The sequence below is a fragment of the Lynx rufus genome, unplaced genomic scaffold, assembly GCF_022079265.1.
Source record: "Lynx rufus isolate CCGP_SWC_20201006 ecotype Redwood Valley unplaced genomic scaffold, mLynRuf1.p SCAF_5, whole genome shotgun sequence".
Lineage (NCBI taxonomy): Eukaryota > Metazoa > Chordata > Mammalia > Carnivora > Felidae > Lynx > Lynx rufus.
In genome coordinates this window covers 111,398,407-111,423,610 of record NW_025814867.1, presented here as the reverse complement: position 1 = coordinate 111,423,610, position 25,204 = coordinate 111,398,407, and the positions used below count along the sequence as shown (strand labels likewise).

The 25,204-nt window shown below is 38.9% G+C and overlaps 2 protein-coding genes across 2 annotated transcripts in view; one reads left to right on the top strand and one right to left on the bottom strand.

Moving 5' to 3' along the window:
• The first annotated feature begins 4,408 nt into the window (after positions 1 to 4,408).
• Positions 4,409 to 25,204, top strand: part of CMSS1 (cms1 ribosomal small subunit homolog) — a 387,785-nt gene continuing 366,989 nt past the window's right edge. The window contains exon 1 of the mRNA XM_047098584.1: positions 4,409 to 4,548. Within this exon, the coding sequence (XP_046954540.1) occupies positions 4,485 to 4,548 (64 nt within the window). The 5' untranslated portion in view covers positions 4,409 to 4,484. The remainder of the gene's footprint in view (positions 4,549 to 25,204) is intronic.
• FILIP1L (filamin A interacting protein 1 like) overlaps positions 14,483 to 25,204 on the bottom strand; it is a 49,451-nt gene continuing 38,729 nt past the window's right edge. Inside the window, exon 2 of the mRNA XM_047098583.1 lies at positions 14,483 to 14,972. Coding sequence (XP_046954539.1) covers positions 14,781 to 14,972 — 192 coding nt within the window. The 3' untranslated portion in view covers positions 14,483 to 14,780. The remainder of the gene's footprint in view (positions 14,973 to 25,204) is intronic.

The window sequence follows — 25,204 nt, the reverse complement described above, 5'->3', positions numbered from 1 at the left end:
TTCCAGTGGACGCGGGTCATTTTTGTTATGAAAGCCATAGGCAGATGGGAAACCACCTACTGGATGGGTGACTAGAGCAAGTTACTTAATTCCGTGTGCCTTAGTTTCACCATCTATAAAATAGAGAGAATAGCAATACAAGCATGGAGCAGATGCTTTTTGTGGCCCTCAGCCCACTTTGAAATCAGCCCAGCAATGGGAGAAAGTTCTGGGAAGTTGCTAGCATTCCACCTCAAGCATGATGAGTTACGTAATTCTGCTCTTCTGCCTCAGGGCTTTCTCTAGTGGCAGCATAGCCTGGGAAGTATCTGGAAATTCAAATTCCTGGTGACAACCCTTAACCAATGGTGGATGGCAGTCAGTGGATAAATGCCCTAGACTTCACCTTCCTGAAGATAATTCTGAGGCAGAGTCTACATCGTTTCTCAGAGGATTCTTAAGAGGATAAAAAACCAGTTATATAACCAGTTTAATATTCATCCTTCCTTCCTTATCTCCTTCTCCCTGCCTTTATTCCTGCCCCCTCCCTCCCCCTCACCCGATCACATCCCAAATAAACTACTTATATCCATGCCTGTTTTTAGGAGACCCTAAAGTAAAGTAGTAAATCTATCAGTTAGGGTCCAGGCAGGGAAAAAACAAACAAACAAAGAAACAAGCAAAAACAAACCCTTTAAGTTGTACAATTTAAAAAAATTTAGTAAAAGTATTTATGAAGATGAGGTAGGGTTAGGTAAACAACAGATGGCATAGAACCCAAGAACTAGTAAGAGTGGGAACTTGTTACTACCCCTAAGTCTGAGGGAGCCTTGGCCTCCAGTGGAAGGATAAGTGCCAGGACGAATATGAGGCAAGCAGGTACCTCCAGAAGAACGTTTAGGAGGCACTTGCTCTCACATTTATTCAAGTGCCAGCCTGTGAGTGAGTGCCCCTTTCCATTTTGCATATTAGGCCTCTGCTTGCGGCACCCTAGTCCCAGCCTTGAAAAGAGGACAACATAGGGTGTCATTTTTCTCTCATCCTTTGATTTCTTCCTGATGCCTCCAACCTGCTAAACCTAAATCTGAAATCAGAGCTTAGGGGAGATTTACATCAGCCTTCTAGGAAATGGAAATGTAGAGAATGGTAAATGGAAAATATCCAGTCCAGCATAGTATCTCATGGAGTTAAGATGATTAGATGATTAAGATATAAAGTACTCAGAAAAGTACCTGAAACATGCTGTTGTTGCTGTTATTATCATCCATATGATGCAAAAGTTTAAATACATTATGAGGGGTTCATGGACTCCCTAAAGTACATGTATAGACTGGGTTCAAGAACAAAGAACCTCAGCCTTCAATTAAGCTCTTTTCGTCATATGGTAGGCCTTCACAAGCCAGTCTTTAAACTTTTTTCTTCCCTTCTAACTCAGTCTTTCCCAGCCTTTTTACATCATGGCACCCACAGAAAGTGGCAATATTTTAAAAAAGAAGAAGAAAAGAAAAGAAAACGGCTATATTCAACACTGGAATGAAGAGATGAGCTACCCTCAACCTGAAGCAAATGGATCAGAAAGCTGACTTGGGAAACAAACTTATCAGGTTGTTTGGTAAATAAAACAGAGTAAAGGAAGTTCAAATTCAGTGAGGCAGTCTGTAGATTTTGAGTATCTATTAATGCCAGGTACTGTAGTGGTCCTAGGACCACAGTGGTGAATAGGAGAGATGAAATTCTAATCCAGGGAGGTGATAGGGGAGTGGGTGTGTGGTAAGAGGTAATTAAGGCATTTAAGAGGAGTGAGATAATGATTCCACTCCTTTTGTGTGGAAGCAAGACTGAGGAAAGAGAAAAGGCAGGGGAATTGGTTACAAGACTATTACAGTGGCTCAGACCAAGGTTGAGTGGTGGAAGTGATGAGAAAGTTAGTTAAAGTGTTAGATTTGGGATATATTTTGAAGATTGATCCCAACAAACTTACCAATGAATCAGATGACAAAGCAACCAAGAGGGCGATGCTGCCACTTATTGAAGTGGAAAAGGTTAGGTGAAAGGGATTGGAATCCAGGGCACAAGAGGAAGACTGATCGTGGGAAAAGATCAGGGACAGTGGGAAAGTGAACTCACATGGGAAAGGCAGCAGAACTGTCTGGAAGCTGTGAGTGTCGTTTGACATTTGGGGTCCTGAACTGGAATTCTTAGTGAGTTCTTAAATAGCACCTAATTTAACTCTACTGAAAATACCTATTTTGTATAAGTGGATTTTTCCCTTATCTTTTACCTGTGCCAATAACTTACATCTACTTTTGTTCTTCTTAATCCTATCTCCTGGCCACTCCACATTCTAAATTTTGTGTTTACCAGTTCCTTAAAATCACATATGTATTTTTTGGTCTCAACAGTTTTTGGTTTTCCCTGTATTTGAATGGCAAAATGGCATCTGAAACTTGGCATTTAACTCAGCATTATATTTCCAAAAATATATCCATATAGTTATGTGTGTTAATTCATTTCCTATGCTTAACTGAATGATGATGCTATAATATAGCTATCCATTTTCCTATAGAAACACATTTGGGTTGTTTCTGCTTTTTTGCTATTACTAACAGTGCTGCTGTGAATATTCTATAGCGTTCAAAAGTTTCCCAAGTATATCTATTTAGGAGTGGAAACTGCTGGACCATCAGGTATGTAGGTTTACCTTTACAGGGTTGTGCCTAATTGCTTTTCCAAGTGGTTATTACCAATTCACACTCACAACAGTCAGGTCTAAGAATTCCCACTGATGCACGTACTCTCTAGAATTTGGTAATGTCTGATTTTTAAAAGAAATTTTAATGTTTATTTTGGAGAGAGAGAGAGGGACAGAGCATGAATGGGGGAGGGGCAGAGACAGAGGGAGACACAGAATGGGAAGCAGGCTCCAGGCTCTGAGCTGTCAGCACAGAGCCAGAGGCAGAGCTCCAACCGAGGAACCCCCAGATCATGAACTGAGCTGAAGTCAGGTGCTTAACCCACTGAGTCACCCAGAAGCCCCAGTGTCTGACTTTTTAATTTTGTCAATTTCTGCATTAAAAAAAGTATCCTATTGTGGTCTCTTTTTTATTTCCCAGTGTCATTTCATAAGTTTATTGGTCACCACACTTCCTCTTCCACACTAGTATTTCTTATTTAACTTTCCTTTTCAATAACCCATCAATCATCGAAATCTTCTGCCATCTACATTTTCTCATGAAAGGCACATTACTTTTGATGATTACAGATTATTTTATATTCCCCACATTTATACCTAATATCTTCCCTTTCAGGGCATTTAAGGCATACTTAAGGCATACTGATAAAGTCTAATCAGTAACGCATTTATAAGCCACCTATTAGGTGGATTTGGGGTAATTTTTTCACGTATGGCTAATCCTATCCTCATGATTAAGATCCTCTGTCCTTGTCATTTCCAAGGATCTATCCAATCATTCCTTTAGATCTTTATTCTTACAAATTCTATCTCCTGTACTCTTGTTGGTGACATCTGGAAGGGGGCTCATAGCCTACTCATCTTTAAACCACTTATTCCAAGCCCTGTGCGTGTATTTCACACAATTTCGAATGATTTTTGTGTACGCAGACCATTCTGAAAAAATATTGTCCACACTTACTTTACAGGAGGCCTCAGCACTCAGCAGCTATTTCCTGCCCATCTCTGCCAGTTCACATCGGAGGTGAGTTAAGAAGTACTAGTCTCTTACCTGTGGTTAAACAGTAACGGACTCCCTTCTTTTGTTTCACAAAACGCGGTAACAAACTTAATGGAACAGGGCGTAAGGGAGACGGACGACTCAACTCTCCGGACCATTTGTGTCTTTTCGTGGGTGAGCCCTTCCGGACCAGTCAATATTTTCTTAACTCATATAGTAAAAAAAGAGCAGTACACCAATCTACAGCAAAGGCCCAACATTCATGGTCATGAATGCTTGTGCACGTTTCCTAAGAGCAAACTATACAAACACAGGCGCCCAAACACAGACACACAAACGAAAACATACCCACGTGCTGAATTTTTTTCCCGCTGCACAAGTTCTTTGAAACGGAACAGGGAAAAATTGTCTTAGCATCCTGTTTCACACTTTCGTCAATAGCTTTTCAAGAGGGAAAAAAAAAAAAAAAGAAAGAAAAAAAAAACTAAGAAAGTTTTTTTTTAAGTTATTTAAAAAGATAATAATCTTTTTTGGAGTTATGTGCTTTCTTGTCTTTATGCTTTTCTGAGGGTGAGTTACCAGACAGATCTTGCCCATCAGTACTTGTGTGGAAACTGCGACAAGATGGGCGGGGAGGCCTGCCCTGGGGAGGCGGGGCGGTGTGTGACGTCATCGCCACGGGGCGGAGGCGACGGTGTCTGAAGAGACTCGGCGCGTGCTGCCAACGCTGGCCTCCCGGCTTGGAAGCTGCTAGAAGACCAGACGCTGTCCGCTTTCCCTTGGTGGTCCACCCACACCTAGTCCCGCCTGGAGATGGCAGACGATCTTGGAGACGAGTGGTGGGAGAACCAGCCTGCAGGAGCAGCCAGCAGCCCAGGTACCCGCTCTGCCCACCCTGCTGCAGGGCCTCCTCTGAGCTCCCTCCGCCCCACCCCAAGTGTTTCGATAAGCCTGTGCCCCTGTCCGCCTCTGGCGGTCACAGCGTTTGTCCCCGCGGTGAGGTGCCTACCTGTGGGAGTGCAGGAGCACCGCAGAGGAAGTGGTGCGAGAGCTTTATTACAACGTGAAACCGTGTGACATTAACTCAGTTCTGCCCGCCAGTCAGGAAGGACACTTTTCCCAAGCTCTTCCTTTTACATATTTAACACATAAGAGATTTTTCGTGAATACAGGGAGTTTGGGCGTATTGGTTAAGGGTAACTCCTAGATTCAGACTGCTTCTGTTCGAATCGCAACTCTAGCTCTCTTAGACTGTTTTGTCTGCTTTTCCTCATCTGTACGTGAAGGATAATAATGCTAATTGCAAAGATTGTTGTGAAGATTAAATAAAGATAATACAAATGGTGCACTTTAGCGCAGTACTTGGCACCTAATATGTGCGAGGTAAATATATACTGTTTTTTCTTGCTATCATCATCATGTTATTTGGACTGTTAGACCCTGAAGGAGGTTTAGATAGAGATCATCCTGTGAACTCAACCATTTTATAGAAGAGGAACATGAGACCTAAAGATGTCAGGTTACTGACTTTGAACTTTTCAGATTCCATAAGGGTTAATATACAGTTACCTTTTTTAATCATTCTCCAAAGTCTGCCTCTCTTCTCTACTAGATTCTAAGATTTTTTAGGACAAAACCAAAATCTGATTCATGTGTACAGTCCACTGGGCAGTGTACATGATTGACACTTGATCCATATATGCTGCAAATATTAATTTTGAAATTATGTGTTGTGAAATATCCATTAAAAAATGCAAAGTTCTACAGCATTGTTTCCAGAAGGGCATCCCTCAGGTACAGACTGAGCAGATGTCATTCTTAAAAAGGTAGCCAGTGTAATACTTCATTAAACTTTCTCTTTTGCAACTTGTTTCTAGGAAATATCGTTCTGTGCTTAAAGGTACAAACACTCTTCTTTGCAGGCTGTAGTGTTCCATATTTACTTTAATAACCCTTCCCCCCACCCCCTCAACTGAGGTGTTTAAAGCTGTATTTTATGGTGTGATTTAAGTATAGAAGTCTGTTAAGAAATTGAATTCCTTTTGAGTGGTGAAGGGGATCCTATTTCTTGGTTCTAGCCTTGCCTCTTGCCCCTTACCAGCTGTATGTCTCTCAAGTTAGTCACCCTTTAGAAGGAAAGAAATTAATGTGTATTGAGTGTCTATTATGTGCCAGATATTTTCATAAATACAAATTAATTTAATCTTCATAATATGCTTAAAAGATAAGTGTTACTTTCAATTTTATGGATAAGAATCTAAGAAAAGTTCAGTAATGTTCTTGGAAACATACAGCGAGGAAGAGGTCTGGGATGAAGTTATGCAAGTGTGCCTGAGTTTCCAAGTCACACTTTATCCCCTATTACTATGTGGCTTTGCCGAGCCTCAGTATCATGATATGTAAATTGAGGGGTTCTTAGAGATCACGTTTTTAAGGGTTTTAATCAACCAACAGTTGTAAACATTGGATCTAGTTAGAATTTTAAAGTGCTGCAGCCTCCGTCATCTAGGTTGCCAGAATTCCCATCAAGGTAGTAAGTTAGAATCACCCTGCACCTCAGATTCCTTCTAGTTGTATGATTAAGGTTTGAAAATTGTTGACTTGAAGCGTTTCAGGGGCATACGCTTAACTGCTTTTAAGCATAGTCAGCATTTAAGCTTCCTTGAGATCTGCTTGATTTTTTATTGGTGATTTGCCTAAGTAATCTGTATTGTATTTCTAAATCAGAAGAAATCACAACTGAACCAACTCAGATTTCCTTATTCTACTACATTAATGGGGTCATCCTAAAATGTGTGAACTATATTTTGTTTTGAAGGTCAAAGGGGAAATAGTGCCTTAAGTCAGAGAAAGGAAAAGATAGTTGCAATGATGCCTTTATTCCGTTGTGTGCTCTGCTACTTGCTTATGAAAGTAAACCTATTTCCTTATGACGTGTTTTCCATTCACACTTATGGTAGCAAGAAGCATTTAGTCATTCACTCAATAATCTACATCTAGAACAAAAGCTCAACATTCGCAGACATGAATTCTTATGCATGTTTTCCAAGAGCCAACTATGCAAATATACAGATTCCCAAACACTGACACACACTGTGGATGACATCTGTCTAACATATCCAGTTATCTACTTATTGTCTAAGGAAATCCACTATTTTTGCTGGTCTCATGTCTTCTTAGATGTGGTAAGTAACTGAGAGGCTTTTACTGAAGCTCTCGATCTGTTTATCACCCTTTTTGCATACATCTTAAGGCCTATTCAGGGCTTACCATTTTTGTGCTAGAATCCTGGATTGCACTGGAGACCAGCATGGGACCTAGCACCTGGTGTTAGAGAGATGGTAGCTGAATAAGTGCACACATGCCTGCTGGATGCTATAGAGTTCTTAGTCATCATGTATATAGATAGACGTATAGTTTCTCACCCAGTTAAACATTTTTGAGAACAACAGGCCATGCTATTAGAATTTTGTTGGGACTGTCCTAGTCCACCTGGGATGTCATCCTTTTGACATTATTGTTGGTGGTTGGAGTCATGGCCCAGAATAAGACAACCGAGAATTGCCTCTGCTGCAGAGTGTGCAGCCAGTCTGCTTCACACAACAGAACCTAAGAGTCATCTAATGGCATCTGACATTTCATTTTATTTCATTGTACTTATTTCCTTCCTTCCTGCCCACCTTAAGAAATTATTTGAAGTGATTTATAGTATACAGTACATGTATTAGAATCATAATTTCCAAACATTAATGCTAAAGTGAACAGATAAAACGCCTGAGGTTTCATGTAGTTGACCAAACTGCACTTTCTCAGTATGAAGCTGAAAACTGAGAATGTCATTCCCAGCATGGATCTGGGACTCAAGGAGCAGAGCCAAGAGTTTCTGCAGTTGGAATTGGTCATGTGATCGTTCAATTACTGAAGGGAACATTGATCGTTTTCCCTTTTTATCCCCAAAACTTGCCTATTAAATTACCAAGTCAAGTGTCCAGCAGGCATCTCAGTATATGAGTCTGGAGCTCCTGGGTTGGGTCAGGTCTAGAGTTAGAGATTTAGGAATGACTGGCACATGTATAGCTACTTTTAAAGAGGATATTTTAGAAATTTTCCAAATTCTCAGCCCCTATTTTTTTGAGGAGTGCTTTTCATATGCTTCCCTAGCTCATTCTGAATCTTCAGTGCTACTTCTTACCAAGCATCTAACTAGAAAACTCAAGTGTAAACACACTTCTATATACAGTATAGGGAGACTATAGATAATAATACTAACTTACATTTGTTGAGTGGTTTTTATGTGCCAGATACTGTGTTGACTGCTTTATGTGTACTAGCTCATTTAATCTTCACATGTATACCATGATATAGTTACTATTATCCCTGTTTTATAGGTGAGGAAATTGAGGCACTAGGTGGTTAAGTGGTTTCTCCAATGTTGTTTAGTTGGTTAAGTTGGAAGGCTGTGATTCATAGGCAGGCAATCTGAAACCAGTCTGTGCACTTAAATTTCTTATAATTATTCTAATTATCAGTGGTAAGAATCTCATCTCTAAAATAACAATCCTTTATCAATTACAAGAGGCTCATAGTTTACAAACCCTTTTGTTTATATGCATCGTTATCAAATTGTGTCTATTAACTCCTACTCTCCCAAAGTTTATTCTTTTAAAGAACATTGACTACTCAGAGATACAGATAAGTAGGTTGTATCATTGGGCTTTGAGAACAATCTTTGCCAGGAAGTCTAACTTGATCCTAGAGCTCAAGACTCACACACCTGGCTGTCTTCTTCAAGTCTTTGCTTATTTAATAGCAATGTCAAATGAAAATGAAAGCCATCTACTGAATTAGTTGCTTTTTCTTCAGACTTCTCTCTCAGTAAATTAAATTACCAATTACCCAATTTCACAAACAAAAGCCTAGAATATCCTGATTTATTCATTTATTTTTTTCTTTCACCCCTCATGTCTGATCTATCAAGTCTTGTCTTTGCCTCTAAGACATCATAAATCCCTTTTTTTCCATTTTTCTCCTAACTCCCTCAGAATACATGTTATCTATCGTCATCATGCGCCTTAACCACTGCAATAAACTAACAGGACTCCCAGTTTCTGTCTTGTCCTTCTATGGACTGTTCTGTAATTAGCAGCCAGAGTGACCAGAGTGATCAGATCTCATTCCTGCCTAAACCCTCCAGTGGCTTCCCTCTGACCCACACAATACAACCCAGGTTACTTACATGACTGGTATCTGCCAAGATATTCTACTACTTACTCCCCTCTAGTTTGTGCTCTTCTACCCACACCAGCCTTTATTTTGTGCCTCAGTAGGCCAAGCTCATTCTGTCTTGGCTCTTTGCAATAGCTATTCCTTTTTCTTTCTTCCTGTATTTCTGATGACTGGCCTTTTATTAGAACATTAAGACCTCAGTTCAGACATCACCAAAAGAGAAACATTTCCTGGTCAGCCAGTCTGAAGTAGCCATCTAGTTGTTCTATTACATTATCATGTTACGGTAATTCTCAGCAGAGCACTTACCACCAACTATTATTTTCCTTGTTAAATTATTACATTTGTTAGTATATTACATTTTCTTGTTAAATTATTACATTCTGGTGTGATCCCACACTAGAATATGAGCTCCCTGTGAGCAGGGATTTGTTTACCTTGTTTTTTGCTGTATCCTCAGTGCCTACATTAGTATCTGGGTCCTAGAGTAGTATCTGGGTCCTGGTACCAGTAGTATCTGGTGCCTAGAGTAGCACTCATTTCATAGCCACATCTTGAAGACCTCAGCACGGAGTTCCACATCTAAATAAATTTAATCCACTGGAAGAATTATCAAAATCTTGCCCAGGCGTTTGACAGATTTGGTAGATTCTAGTTCTCTCTGAAAATACATTGAAAATCCTTGTGTATAACCGTGTCTACTAACCTTTTATTCTAATCATATTTGTATTTAGTTTTATAAATTTTGTTTTGAAAGGAGAAAACAGAATTTTGCTTTATAATCTGATAATTTCAGGGCACTTGGGTGGCTCAGTCAATTAAGTCTGACCCTTGATTTTGGCTCAGGTCATGATCTCATGGTTTTGTGAGTTTGAGCCCCATGTCAAGCTCTGTGCACTGACAGTGTGGAGACTGCTTGAGATTCACCCTTTCTCTCTGCCACTCCCCCTCTCATGCTCTCTCTCTCTCAAAATAAATAAATAAAATTAAAAAGTAATAATAAACTGGTAATTCCTTTTGTTACCTAGAATCAATGTGACTGTTCATTTTGTTTGAGAATGCTGAAACGAGCATTGTAATTTTTGTTGTTGTATTACCATTTTATAGCATTGCCTTCAAATCATTGCTTTATCTGTGAATTCCTCCAAGAGATGAAGAAGTAGGGGAACACCTTGGATCTTTTAAACCTGAATATTTCAAGTGTTTGATTTTTTTTTCTTCTTCTCACACTGAAGTTAGACCTTTACAGTATTAATTTTATCTATAAGCAGCCATGCAGAGTAGATGTTGTAAAACATTGCTTCCACATGTGGAATTTAGACTTGGAATAATTGCAGTAGATTTTGATAACACACAACAGAGAATCAACGTCAAAATCATTTATTGAGCTCTCATGCTTGGCCCTATTTTAGACACTGTGGTGGAATTAGAGGGTAAAACATCTGCTTACATTATGGAATTTATACATTGATATGGTTCAACCAAAATACAAGTGTTATTATTTTAAGACAAATGTTCAAAGGCAAAAAACAGGGACAGGATACATTTTAAAAACTGAGAGGAAGGAAAGAGAAGAGAGCATGTGCTACATTAACAATCAATGTTCTGTACTTAAAGATTATATAACAAATGGACCCACAGAGAACCTTCATGGGCTAGTTTTACTTTACTATACAATTTCCATGGTTCTTACAAGTGATTAAACAAGTGGTTCTTGACAACAATTGTGAGCATTTAAAGATACAAATTTATACATCTTTCTCCAATTACATGCATAGTAGTTCTATAATTTTGCAAACTATCTCTGAATCTCTTGAAAAATACCAGGAATTTGGAAGGCCTAGAAATACTTCCATTTCCCCTCTCAGATTCAAAACAACACCGTAAAGTATTTTGTGGCACAAATCCTTTGACCTGTTCTTATCTTATGTTCTTTAGTTGAACACTTTAATGCATTCATAGATTTTATACATTTTACTAAATATCACAAACAGTTTGAAATATAGTTTCCCTATTTTCATCAGCTCTCACAGAATTCTTAATTGAATTCTTAAATTACTAGTATTTCTTTTAAAAATTAGTTGATTAAATTATTTAAGCTCTTATTGAGTTCCTTGCTAGTCTAAATCACACTAGACCAGAGGTCAGAAACCCTCTTTGTAAAAAGCCAGATTGTAAATATTTTAGGCTTTGCTGTGCAGTCACTGTCACAACTACTCAACTCTGCCATTGTAGCATAAAAGCAGTCATACATAATAAATATGTAAACAGATGAGTGTGGCTGTGTTCCAGTAAAACTTTATCTATGGACAATGAAATTTGAATTTCACATAATTTTCACATCTTGTAAAATATTCATCTTCTTCTTTTTTTTTTTTTTTTTTTTTTTACTATTTGAAAATGTAAAAACTATTCTTAACTTGCAGGGCATACATAAACAGATGTTTATGGCCACATTTGACTTGTGGGCTGCAGTTTGCATACCCCTGCCCCAGATTCAGTGTCAGAACCTGAGTTGTATGTCACATGTTCCTTAAAATAGGAATTTGAAACATATTCCAGAGAGGATTGCACTTTACATCAGTTACTCCATTACTTAGTCCATTATTATCAGTCATATATTAGATTAGTCACATTCTTATTAAAACAGATACTATATTCCAAATAGTTAAAAGGGAATTAGTTCAGAAATCACTGAAGCTAAACAAATGAAAGGCTGAGGAAGGACTCCAGCACAAAAGTTTCAGGTTATTAAAATTCTTGTTACAAATTGGATTTGTTTTTATTCACTTGGGTTTTTATCTGCTTTCTTTTAAAAATTTAACTTAAAATTTATATTAGGATAGATTCTTTTATTTTTATTGTTTTTCAGAGGGTCCGCATTTCTGCAGAAATAGGATTATGTTCAGGAGACAAGATTCTTCATGTTTCAGTTGTGTTACAGATCAAACACCATTTTGTTGAACTCCAAATAGTATTCCCAGTTGTAAGCTGCTTATGCGTTTTTATTGTGTCACGTATTGATGTAAAATAAGCACGGTTTGGGGTGCCTGGGTGGCTCAGTCAGTTAGTGTCTGACTTCAGCTCAGGTAATGATCTTGCATTTCATGAGTTCGAGCCCTGCATCAGGCTCTGTGCTGACAGCTTGGAGCCTGGAGCCTGCTTCGGATTCTGTGTCTCCCTCTCCCTCTCTCTCTGCCTCTCCATCATTCACGCTCTGTCCCTCGCTCTCTCAAAAATAAATAAACATAAAAAAAATTAAAAAAAATTAGCTTGGTTTTCGGTTTGTGATCCTTTTGTTGAAATAGACTTTGTTATTTTAAAGACTTTTGTCTTAATTGGATTAGAACTGTTACCATTTAAATACAGGATTTTAGTGCTTGCCATAGAAGTGTCACTATTTTCCAACTCTTTTTTAGTACTTTGTACAGTATCTTGTCTTTCTTTTCTTGCTTCTCTTTAATTTATGGCAGGTTGGCATGGCACTTTAAGGAGTCTCCTGACCTAGGAGAAAACCATTTAGAAATATCCAACATGCAACATATTTTGTGCTCCTCTACAAGGTAAAAACGTTCCCAGGGTCTTTTGCTTTTCTGGGAATATTTCTGGTGCTTGTTTTTCCTGCTTTATGCTTCTTTTCAATCTGTTCAGTTTCAATCTGTTTTTTTATTTCCTTTAGCATAATTATCAGTATTGAATGTCACCTGGCATAATTGCTTTTCCAGACCCTATCATATACCATTATCATCTCTTAGCACATTTTCTCACTTATATGTTGACTGAATGGCCCTTCTCTCCTTCATTCATTCATTCTCTGTTCACTTAACATTACCTGCATAATGCAGGCATGGCACTAAGCAGTCTACACATTTTCCCATTGCAACATCCACCTGTTATTACTCTGCACTTCCTTTTGAACTGTTTCTCTCTTATTTTTATGTTAGAGATTCATCACCTTCTTTTGTAGTCTACTCCCTTCCACTAGTCTCTTACTGCTTTTCAACTTAGGCTTTTCTGCTTTAGGCTTTTAATTCACCTGACCTCCTCTGCATTCTCCCTCTGCCACTTGCCTGCTGGGACTGCTGCACATCATCTCTCTCTTTAGATTTCATAGCTCAATGCTACCCAAATTTCCTGTTCCTCCTCATTGAAATTGGAGTGGGCCAGGGGTGTTTGTACAGTGACATGAGCACATTGAACCAGGCTTGGCTGGATGAGTGTGGACAATGGTATTCCTGGCTCCATCCCAGGATAGAAGGTTAAAGCACTGTCCTTCAGGATTTCTTCCAGGATCATGTCTCCAGTTCTTGGTGCAGAATCACAGAGATCCTTGCATCATGCTCTTCATAGAATTTTTTTTCCTGACTGCCGCTTAGTGCAATATACCTCTGTCTCTCATGTCAAAAATGTGTTATTTGTCTGGGCATCTGGGGGCTCAGTCGGTTGAGCTTCCAACTTCAGCTCAATTCATGATCTTGTGGTTCCTGAGTTCGAGCCCCACATCAGCCTCTGCTGTCAGTGCAGAGCCTCCTTCGGATCCTCTGTCTCCCTCTCTCTCTGCCTCTCCCCTCTCATTCTAGCTCCCTCTCTGTCTCTCTCAAAAATAAATGTTTTTTAAAATGCCTTGTCTTGTAACATTATTGTGTTGCTCTGTCCACACTGAATTATACACACCTTTCTCTTAATTGAGTAAGAGAGTTTTAAATGTGATGAAAGAATTACTTTAGCTTACTACTGCCAGGGGAGTGAGTCTCGCCTTGTAGATGACTGGTGGAATTCAACATTCTTAGTTGGACGTATTCATGGGTTATCAGAACTGCAAGGTACCTAAAGAATTATTCAGCTCTTTTGTTTTACATACAAGAAACTCAAGGCCTACAACGATGAATGCCAAGCTCATTGTCAAATGAGTAAAAAATTAGGATTGGAATTTGAGTCTTGCTGAGTTGACTGTGTTTTTCTATAGCACTGATTTGGGGAAGTGATGTGATTGAAGAATGTCTGATGGGATGATAAATTGTTGCCTTTTTTTAAACACCCAGGACAGTGATTTGTATCTCCCTAAAAGATCTCAGTATTGGTGACCTTTGACTCTTAAATGTCCTGATTGCTTTAGAAAGCAGAAATGCCGATTTAAAATGGTTTTCCTTATAAGTCTAGCAAAGTGATTCCATGGCCGGGCATATATAGAAAGGGCAACTTACTAGAAAAAATGGACAGAAGACTAACTGCCAGTAGTCAAGTGTGTATATTACACCAGTGATTATCAGGTCCGACACAAAGGATGTATTCAATAGTTACTCATTTTTGTTGTTCCTTTCTTCTTTGTAACTAAGAATTACCACTTTTTTTTCTCTTCCTGGTTGTAAAGAAATCATAGTGCTAGACCTTAAAGTATGATTTTAATTGTGCTGCCATTTTGATGGAAATAATCTGACTTAGTTGAAGCAGATTAGGAATTCTTGCTAGCATATCCTCTTAGCAAAATATCCAGTAAAGTTCTGTGAAATGCAAGAGTTACTTCTGAGTTCACCAGAAAACTTTCGAACCATTCTAATGAATTCAGTCATACCCCATGGTAATGATAAAAGGTCCAACTTTGGAGTGGATTACAAATAGAATGAGGAATTGGAAGAATTTGGGCTATGTACTCCTGTTTGTGTGTATATAAAAATACACACTACAGGTAAAACAATCGTAGATGCGCTGCTCTTTTAGGATCCTGTTTACCGGGTCCAGCAACTTGTGAATGCATTATTTGTCATTTTGCCGCTTCACCGTTTCTTAGAGAGATGGCCTTTCCTCTTTGGCCTTCATACTGGTAATTTTAGCTTTCCAGATATTTCTGTAGATGGATGTATCCAGACAGTGCATTGGTATGACTTACCTTTTCCCTCCCATGTGGAGGAAAGTGTTAGAGGTGACAGTCCTTATGATGTGTAGCTTCCCACAGCCAGTGTGGTGAATGGACTTATCCATAGGCCCTGGGGGAGCTTTAGGGGAAAGCTTAGTGTTGCCTGTAGATTTTGGTTTGGGGATCCGTGTTGGGATTCTCTGCTTGCATACCTCCTTGATCTTGAATTAAACAGAAGAACAAAAGGTAGTTAATGGTACAGCTGGTGGAGAACCAGACATTGTACAGGACATAGAGTCAGCCTGGGATTTGACTTCTTTGGAAACACTAGATTCTGGGGACACATCAGATTAAAGACTGTCAAGTTGAAGAAAAATACTTACTAAAGCAATTCTGCCAGCATGTGTTGAGTGTGCTGTGTGCAAGGCCCTCAATAGTAGATGGTACTAAATATAGAGATAAATTGATTGTTTCTTGCTTTTTGGCAATCGTAGTATAGTGGGAGATAAGCAAGAGTAGTGCCCAAATTAATCTCAAAGGGTCATGAGATTGTCAGTGAAATATTAATTTCAACCGAGGGGTCTAAGAGAGCTTCATGAAGAAAGTAGCATTTGACTTGAGTCTCTAAAAGCAGGAATGGGAGGGTAATTTTAATAGCAGGAATGGGAGGGTATTCTAGAGTAAAGGAATACTTTTGGCACCGGGATGAGAGAATATTTTTGGCAGTGTCACTGAGGTAGGAAATTGGGCCCAGTTGAGAAATGGAGTGACTTCAAATTAGGTTGTATTCGACAGGCAAAATCGGACCATAGACTGGGCCTAGATAGGGAAAATTGTATGTGATTCTACAAACTCTATGTGTTGGGGGAAGGGGGTGGTATGGAGTGGATAGGAAGGACAAAGTCTGGGGGAAGACACATTGTGGAAGTAGAATTGTATTAATATTTGTTCTCTGTTAATATATAAGGAGTGAGGGAAGAGTCACAGATATGTTGAATGATCTTGAGTGGGAGAGTGAGTTGTGGAGTGTGAAAGAGTAAAGGCTTGATTGAGTTCATACTCAGAGATATACTCTTATTTTCATCTATTAGGGAAAAATACTCTTGGATAAAAATACTTGTAAAAAAGATGGGAAAAATATCTCAGCTAACTGTAGTTCTCCCATTGTAATCCATATTTGGTGATGATGATTATTTTCTCCCTCTTTGGTTGCATCATCCTTTCTTTACTATGAGCTAAAAAATATAAATCTTTTAGGGATGTCTGGGTGGCTCAGTTGGTTAAGCGTACGACTTCGCTCAGGTCATGATCGCATGGTTTGTGAGTTCAAACACCGCATCAGGCTTTCTGCTGTCAGCACAAACCTCACTTCAGATCCCCTGTCCCAGTCTCTCTCTGCCCCTTGCTTGCTCATGCACACTGTCTCTCTCTCTCTCTGTCTCTCTCAAAATAAATAAATATTTTTAAAAGTTAAAAAATATATAAATCTTTTAAAAGGCATTGCGGTTTCATCATAGATTTCTAATACTGATTTTATGGGAATCCTTCTTATATTGTTTTCCATTCTATAGAAATTTGTTTCCATGTTTTTATTATACTGGTAAAGTACAGTAAAGTCTTTTTGTTTTGTATAAACATTTACTTACTTGAAATGCCGTCTAACTTTTATAGCAACCATATTTAGATTTTCAAATAAACATTACATGGACTTAGCTAAAAATATGAATCCTTCAATTAAGGATAACTATATGGTGAATATGCTTCATATGCTTTCTTTTGGTACATTTAGTCAATCTTCTGTATGCCTAGCTGCTAGAAGAGTTTTTGCACCTGTGTTCTTACTAACATTTAAAAAAAATTACTTTTATGGTTTTTTAAGTTTATATATTTATTTTGAGAGAGAGAGAGAGCACACGAGAGAGTGCACAAGAAGTGGTGGAGCAGAAAGAGAAGGAGAGAATCCCAAGCAGGCTCTGCTCTGTCATTGCAGAGGCCGATGCCAGCCTTGATCCTATAAACCGGGAGATCATGACTTAAGCTTAAGTCAAGAGTCAGACACTTAAGCAACTTTGCCACCCAGGTGCCCCATCTTATTGACATTTTTTTGATACTTAATCCTAAACATAGCAAAGATATGCTAATACTCTGATATCACTCTCCTCATTTTGTAAATGGTATTCGTATTCCTTCCTTTCATCCTGTCCTCATGGTCTCCAGTGCCAGAATACTCACTCAGTATTTTTACCTCTCAAATAGGCAGAATCTTGTTTGTTTGTTTGTTTGTTTGTTTGTTTGTTTTTTAAATAATAAAACTCAGTGCCCAGTAAGGATTTGGTGAGATGGGTGGCCTCAGCAATGACTGGGATAGTAGTTTGGTAGCATGTATCAAGATCCCTAAAACTGACATCCTGTGACTCACTCATTTTATTGCTAGGAATCTTTTTTAGGAAATAATCAGAGATGAATTACAGATGCATTATAAATAGCAAGGCTATTCATTTGTGCATTATTTATAACAAAAGTTTACACTATTTATTACATTATAATCACGTGAAAGTATTATACTATCTTTAAATAATGATGATGCTTTTGAAGATATAGGAAAATGTTTATTCAGAAATGTTAAAAACAGGATTAATGTGGGGGAATAGGTTCTACTTACATACATAAGTAGAACTTTTCTAATCCAGATAAAAGGCTTAGGAAAAAGCTTAGGGCGGAAAGCTGCCACCAAGGGGCAAAAGCTCTTGGGGTTAGCTAGCGAATTATTGTAATGGGATCACAAGTAACTTGTTATATCACCTGCAGGAAATTACTTTTCATCTGATGCCATTATACTATTGTACTTAGATCACAACCTCCACTTGCCCCCTAGACCCTTTGCTTATTACGCAAGTTAATGAGTACTGTCTGATTGTTTTCTCCATGTTCACATGTGTAAGATCTTGTTTTCTTTATGTTCACCACATAGGTAATATCTTTTGAGCTCAATAAATAAGGACATGAAAAACCCTTGTTCGTGGCTCTTATCTCCTCCCAGACATTAGCCTCTCTCGTATTCAATTCTGCATCCACTGTCTTGCTAGACAAGAGAGAACTCCAGACTCATAGTTTGCGACAGATTAAAAACTATATACATGTTTGAACTCTATGTTTGAAGAGAAAATACTAGGAGAAAATATACCAGTGCTGTTAGGGGGTAATTCTGGTTAGTGGAGTTATAGGTGCTTTTTATTTTTCTTCTATTTTCTGTATTCTCTACATTTTCTATAATAAGTGTACAACTAGGAGAAAACAACACCAAGTTATATTAAGAGATAAAAAAGGAAGGAAACATTTCAGAAATCAGAATACTATGTGAACATCAACCATATTGTCCAAACCATGAACAAGCAGTGGCAGCTGCAACTGAAATGAGTGATGGACTAATTCAAGTTGGCTGATCTTGTTGCCATAGCATTAATAGTCTTTCCAAGATAGGTTTCTGTGATATCCTTTAGCTTTATCAAGATTTAGATTGGTTCTCCTACTTAGTGTACAAAAATCTATGTTGGAATCCCATTTAAATTGTTGATTCCTGGGCCTTACCCCTAGAAATTGTAATTCATTTGTCTGTTGATGTGCCCAGACATCCACATTTTTAAAAATTATTTATTTATTTTGAGAGAATGAGAGAGTGTGTGCTTTTGTGCACGTGCATGCAGGCGCATGAATAGGGGGAGGGGCAAAGAGGGAGAGAGAGAATCCCAAGCAGGCTTTGCATTGTGAGCTCAGAGCCCCATGCGGGGCTGCATCTGATGAACTGTGAGATCATGACCTGAGCCAAAATCAAGAGTTGGATGCTTAACCAACTGAGCCACCCAGGTGCCCCCGGACATCCACATTTTTAGTACACTCTCAGTGATTCATCTGATGCAGGTGGTCAGCCTGCCACACTTTGAAAGACACTGCCATAGTTGAACCTCCTTTAGAAGTAAGCTTTAAGTTTTGGGGTGCCTTGCTGGCTTGCTCAGTGGAGCATGTGACTCTTGATCTCAGGGTTGTAATTTTGAGCCCCTCATTGAGTATCGATAGAGATTACTTAAAAATAAAAAAAGAAGTTTTTTTTTTCACTGGAACCCTGTCTTGCCTGGGTGTGGGAAGTCCAACACTGTGAAGGGCCAGGGCTTCATGGCCCCAGCATTTTCTAGGTGTTCATCAAAACCACCTGTAGGGGTTTTTTTTAAAACACTGCAGATGTCTGCATCCCATTTTAGAACCTCCTGACTCTGATTGTCTAGGAGTAGGGTATGGGCATGTGAATTTTTAATGAGCACCACAGATTACTTAGAACTTAAATGTACCTCATAAACCAATTGGTATGGAACACAATATGGTACAGCTTGTTTTAAGCTATACTGGTATGCTTTGGTGAAGACAATGTGGTTTGGGATGATGGTCATTGTAGGCTTAGTTGCTGGAAAGTTACTGGGTTCCCATTGTTTCTAGGCCATGAATAGTGCAAGTTAATTTTGTTTTCTTAATAACTTAAATAACTCTCATTTTCACTACATAGTTTTTACCTCTAGATGGCAGCAAAGGATAGTTATTTTATTAGAACAGTCCTAGATGTAATAACCAAATCTTTAAAAAATGATGCTGTGGGTTTTTTTCCCTCCATATGAATTTTATTCTTGGATGTATTTCAGTAAATGAGGTATGGAACTTCAAAATGTGTCATCTCTTGGATAATTTTTATAGAACATTATGTCAAATAGTTCCAAGAAAGTTTTATCCAAATTTGGAGTGCATATTGCAAGAGGAATCCATGCATATGTCTGTTTTAAGACCACACAGTGAACATTCTACTCAGAGTTGTAGGCTCCTGGGTTTCATCAGAAAGCAGATGTCTTGGAGGAGATTAAGCAAGTTGGAAAACTCATTCACAGAAGAAAAGATGTTTTAATGTTTTAACTCAGTTCAACATGGAGATTGAGATTTGGAATGGATTACAGGTCTGAAGGATGCCAAATTCAGTAAGGCAGCGGCGTTGGTTTTATCTAGGGAGCAGTAGAAAGAAAAGGAGTATATGTGTGGAATGTATTCACTAAATTCTTAAAATGTTGGCTTATTTGGTCCATGATTTCTTAAAAGAAACCAAGTGGTCTACAAGACACCCTAGTTACAGTAAGTCATCAAATGGCAGTGAGACTTTGTGACCAAAGGAAGTACAGAAAGGTGAAAATATTTTCTTTTATTTGAAGTCATAATTCAATAGCCCAATTTCTACCTGATCCTTGTGCTTTTTCATATTATCATAGAGGGCAAGCATCTGAAAGTATACCAGGTCAGAATCAGCATTTATGGGGGAGCTATTAGATCCTTGTTAGGCAGCTGGAGTCAGGATGTTTCCCTTTCTCTAAATGAAATTCTTTTGTAAGTGCTTTGAACTTTTTGGTGTTGCATTGGCAACATATTGTCTAAGAAAGTAGTGTTGTCTCAGGAGTGTTCCTGACTACAAGGACTACAGACCCCTCATTACACCTTTAGCTGTGGAGGTTGAAAGGATGAAGATTCCCAGAGACTTCCTGTCATTTGTGGTTTTTGGGGTGACGCAGTGAGGGGCAGATTCAGGGCTACCTGACTCCCTCGGGGACCCAGCTGTGTTATCAGAATGACAATATTTAGTATTTTGGTTTTTATCTCTTTTTAATGGGAAAGGACACAAGTATTTATGATATATGTGGTGATGAAAGGGAGGAAATGACAAACTAGAAAAAACATCTTTGAAATATTATTGCCTTTGTGTGTGTGTGTGTGTGTGTGTGTGTGTGTGTATGTGTGTTTTGTATTGTTTGGTAAATCACTACTAATTTGTATAAAGAAAAAAAGTGGAAATAATAGATAATGAATATGGCAGATAGCCCAGAGTTTCATATGCTGCTTTGGCTTTTTTTTTTTTTTTTTTTCTTGACTTTCTCCGAACTTCCTCATTATGCAATAAAACTTTATCACTAAACATTTTACAGTTTTATATGGTAAGAGGTCTTTCAAAAGGAAATTCTGCAGTTGGATTAGCTCATTCCTGTTAACCTCCTGCAAGAGAACATTTGGTTTTAAATAGAGTTGCAGCACTATGATTTATGTTAAAGAGTTGTCCAATTTCTGAGGAAGTTAGAGGAAATTGATGCCTTTATTTTATAATGTAACATGGTTTGTGGTTGTACCTAGTCACATCCCAATCTCTCTGTGGTAATTACACCATGGGCAGTGAGGGAGTCTGAGAATAAACATTGAAATATAGTTTTCAAAAATCCTTCCTAACCCAGTTGCTTCCATTTGGTGCCCAGACACATAGCATCTCATGTAGAAATAGTATGCTAAAATAAATACACTAACCTTGAACTTTTGTCTTCTTTGTTTGTCCCCTTTGTTGTTGTTGTTGTTTTAAGATTTTATTTTTAAGTAACCTCTATACCCAACATGGGGCTTGAACTTAGAGCCCCAAGATCAAGAGTTGCACACTCCACCAACTGATCCAGCCAGGCACATGTCCCCTTTCTTGTTATTCATTGTCAGATTTTTTACCTTAGATATTTTTTTCTTTTTTGGTACTCTTCCCACTCTTTCCTCCCCATATCTTCATTTGCAACCATTTAAGGGTTTTTTTGATCGTTCACAGGCTGACAGTTTACAACAGCCTTGGGTTAGTGGCTAGAGCAGAGGCTCTGGTGCCAGATAGACTTGGGATTGCATTCTGTTTCTGGCATCAACTAGCTGTGTGTCCTCAGGCAAGACTTCAGACTTGCAGACTTCAGGTTCCTCATCTGTAATCCTTATCTGGAGATTGGAGTACCTACTTCTTGGTACCTACATTCTTGGGGGTGGGGGGGGAGTAGGAGAGACCCATGGCACATCAAAGTTCCAGATAAGTGTTTGCTGTTATGAAGTTTGTCTTTTTCCTTATATCTCTTAAGATGCCTATTTCTTGATAATAATCATAACTTATTTTCTTTGGTTATTTTAACTTTCTTATTTTTCTGCTTTACCCCTTGTTTTCCCCCTCTCTAATTAATTATTGGAGACATGTTACCAAGCATAGGAGTTGAGGCAGCTGACAAGCAATGATGTTTACTGGGCCATGTTTCTAACCAATCTGACCCACAATTGTCCCTTCACACAATCTGCCCCTTCACACATTCTTTTCCTTCTTTATCCTACTTGGTCTGATTGTTATGAGTCTTTCTTTTTTAGAGTTTACCTGAAAAGATACTATTTTCTACTCTTTCTTCTTTTCTTATCTCTTAATTGAAAAAATGAAGCAGTTATAGCACCTATAAAGTCCTTTGGCCCTGACATTCTGTGAGTCTATGAAAAGAACAAATGCAAGCCAGCTGTGCCCACCAGGTATGTTGTTAGCCACATGAGCCTTTGTTGAATACCTACCACGAGCAGTATTTACATTCTGGGTAATGTAGTACAGTGGCTTTTAAACTTTATAAGCCCAAGAATGAAGCAGGCAGGTTGTTTAAATGCAGATTTCCAGCATTGGTTTCCAGAGGTCTAGGCACATGGAAATCTGTGGAGTCCTGCGTGATTCTTATAAGGGCGATCAGTGACTGCATTTGAGAAACATTGATATAAGAGTTTTAAAAATAAATGATCGCAGATTCTTCCTCTCAAGAGATTATGGTATAGGAGGGATAACAAATAAGCATAAAAAGAGGCAAAACGAAGTGCTATAATAGAGGTACAAACAGAAGCATTTTGGAAACTTGGAGGAAGACTGTGAAGAATAGGAAGGTTTTCCAGAGGTATTGGCCTTGAGATAGGAGTAAGATTTCAATAGGACGAACAAAGAGACAAGAGTATTCTGTCCTTAGGAACAGCGTGAACAAGGTGTGAGGTAAGAAAGCTCAGTTGTATGTGGGAGGATGGTCAGTACTGTGTTCTGGTGAGGAGGATACAGGGTTCGTCCAGTTTCAAAAGGAGATGAGGCAAGAGATGGAGGACTAATCTAGAAGGTTTGGATTTTGTGATATACTCAGTGATATAAGTGCGAAGTAAGTGCTCTTTTGGGTGGGTGGGGGGTGGAGAGGACTGGAGAATTGCCATGATCAGGACAGTATTGTAGAAAGATCACTAGCAACATGAGCAAAGGTTGGATTAGAGAGGTGAGGGGTTAAATGTAATAGATTAACTATTTTACAGTACCATCTGTACTGAGGTCTGGATGTGGGGAGTAGTAGCACAAATAAAAGAGGGAGGGAGAGTAGCACAAATAACAGAGAAAGAAATACCAGGGCAGAGTGGCTGACTAAATCTGGGGCATGAACAGAAAAGTGGAGAATGGCTCCCAGATATTGAACCCTGGCAACAAGGAAGGTGGTGGACCATCACCAGAAGTGAGACAAAAAGGAACCCAAAAGCAGCAGTGCACTGGGGTGTGGGCACATGCCAAGTATGAAGTATAACTGGACCTTCCATGTGGAACTGTTTGGTAGGCATTGAAAACTTGGAGATCTGGCTTTGAGAATCATCATAGAGAAATAGTTGATACCATTCAAGTGACTGAGAGCACAAGGGGAAAATATAGTTTCTCTTCATCTTCCACTCTCTTCTTCTATGATAGATACTTCTAGATTCCTTTCCCATAATTTGAGAGGTGAGTTTTGTTGGGCCCTATTCTTTGCCCACATGCACCTCTCCATCCCCCACACCCACCCTGCCACAAGTCCACCAATCTTACTGATAAGAGTGTAACTAGTTCTGAAAGGAGCCCCCAAGGAGATATTTCTTCCCAGTACTTGAACAATGCTTAGTGATTGAATCATTATCCAAGCACTGATTGGCTAGCAGGGAGGAAAGGAAATCCTGCCCCTCTCCTCCAGTGACCACACTGGCCCCTCTACCATTGTGTCTGGGCTGAGCAGACAGATTACATAAACTTGTACTCTGTGGGGGGGGGGGGGTCTGCCACTCCTTGGCACAGGGGCATTCTGTAATTACAGGATGACCCCCCCCAGAGCACATTTCCTTCCACATTGGCAGTCTGAGAAAACCTGGAATAGGGCCATAGTTGATAAGTTGGCCTAAAAAAATAGTAATAATTGTCCATTGTTCTCCCTAGTCCTCTCATTACTCTTCATAGAAGCTAAAGTCAGTGGCTCTGGCATTTGTATCTTCCAAAATTTGTGTTATAAATAGGTATTATTCTTATAATCAGAAAAAAGTTTTATATAAAAAAAACTGTGCTGCTTATGCCTGTCACTGTGAGAGATGCCATCCTTCTTCACTGAGATCCCTACCCATTTACCCCCTCCTTGTTGCCCTGAAGTTGTTTAAATTTTTCTAATGTTTTATGGACCTTTTGGGGATTGTTGAAATTTTTAGTTAACCCCTCTCTCTATAAACTGTAATTTTCTGCAGCCTCAAAACTAATATCCATGAATTCAGTCAAGAACACCATTAAAAGGCAAAGAATGGAAAAGGAATAGCTCTTTTCTTTTCTTTTTTTTTTTTTTTAAGAGAAGAAGGAGAAAAGCAGCCAACTTACTAATAGTGAATGATAGCAATTTACTCTTGAGGAATTGCTGTGAATTGTTTGAAGAGTGGCTGCAATGAAGCAAGTTTTTTTATGCATTTAATTGTTTCTGAGAGATATATTGGAGACCAACTTGAAGACTTTCCTCTGAAGTGTCAGTTTTATTTGTGATGCTTAATTCTGAACTGGAAGCAGAATTTAGAGACTGACAAAGCTGAACGCTAACACTTTCCCCCTGAGCTGGGAAAATACACAACGCTTTTTTTTCTTTCTTCTTTCTTTCTTTCTTTCTTTCTTTCTTTCTTTTTCTTTTTCTTTTAAGGTGATTTTGGGACCATCATTCTTTCCTAATAAGTTATGGTATTGCTTGAGAAATGGAAACTCTAAATTAGGGTATATCATCCAGGAAGATTTTCTAGTCTTCTGCAAAGGCCGAAGTGCCACTACCCATGGGCTAAGTTGGTGGTTTTTGTCTTTATGGTGGCTACACCTTGATCCTTTGATTGCCTTTTCTGGAGGTGTCGGGTCACTATCAGGACTGTCAAGGCAGCTGCTGTGTATAAGTTTTGATGTGCATGGTCATGATGTTCTTTTTGTGGATCATTTTTACTCACTTCTGATGCCTTTCCTCCAACCACCTCTGAGGCCCATCAGGTACCTCCTCCAAGCTCATTCTGCATGCCCTGCATTTGTGCCTTTGCTTATAGAACCCTGCTTTAGGATAGAGTGGACTTTAACCACCACCCCAGTGCTCCCTGAGAACAGTCTCCTGATGATGAGGAATTGTGCTTCTCCTTGGTCTTGCTTTCTCCCATGTCCTATCCACAGCACCATCCTGTCAGTCTTCGCCATGCCTCCCCATTTATGTGAGGCTCAGCCTCTCACATTCATAAACCTTTGTTCCCCAAACAATAACCTCAGGGAGATGGG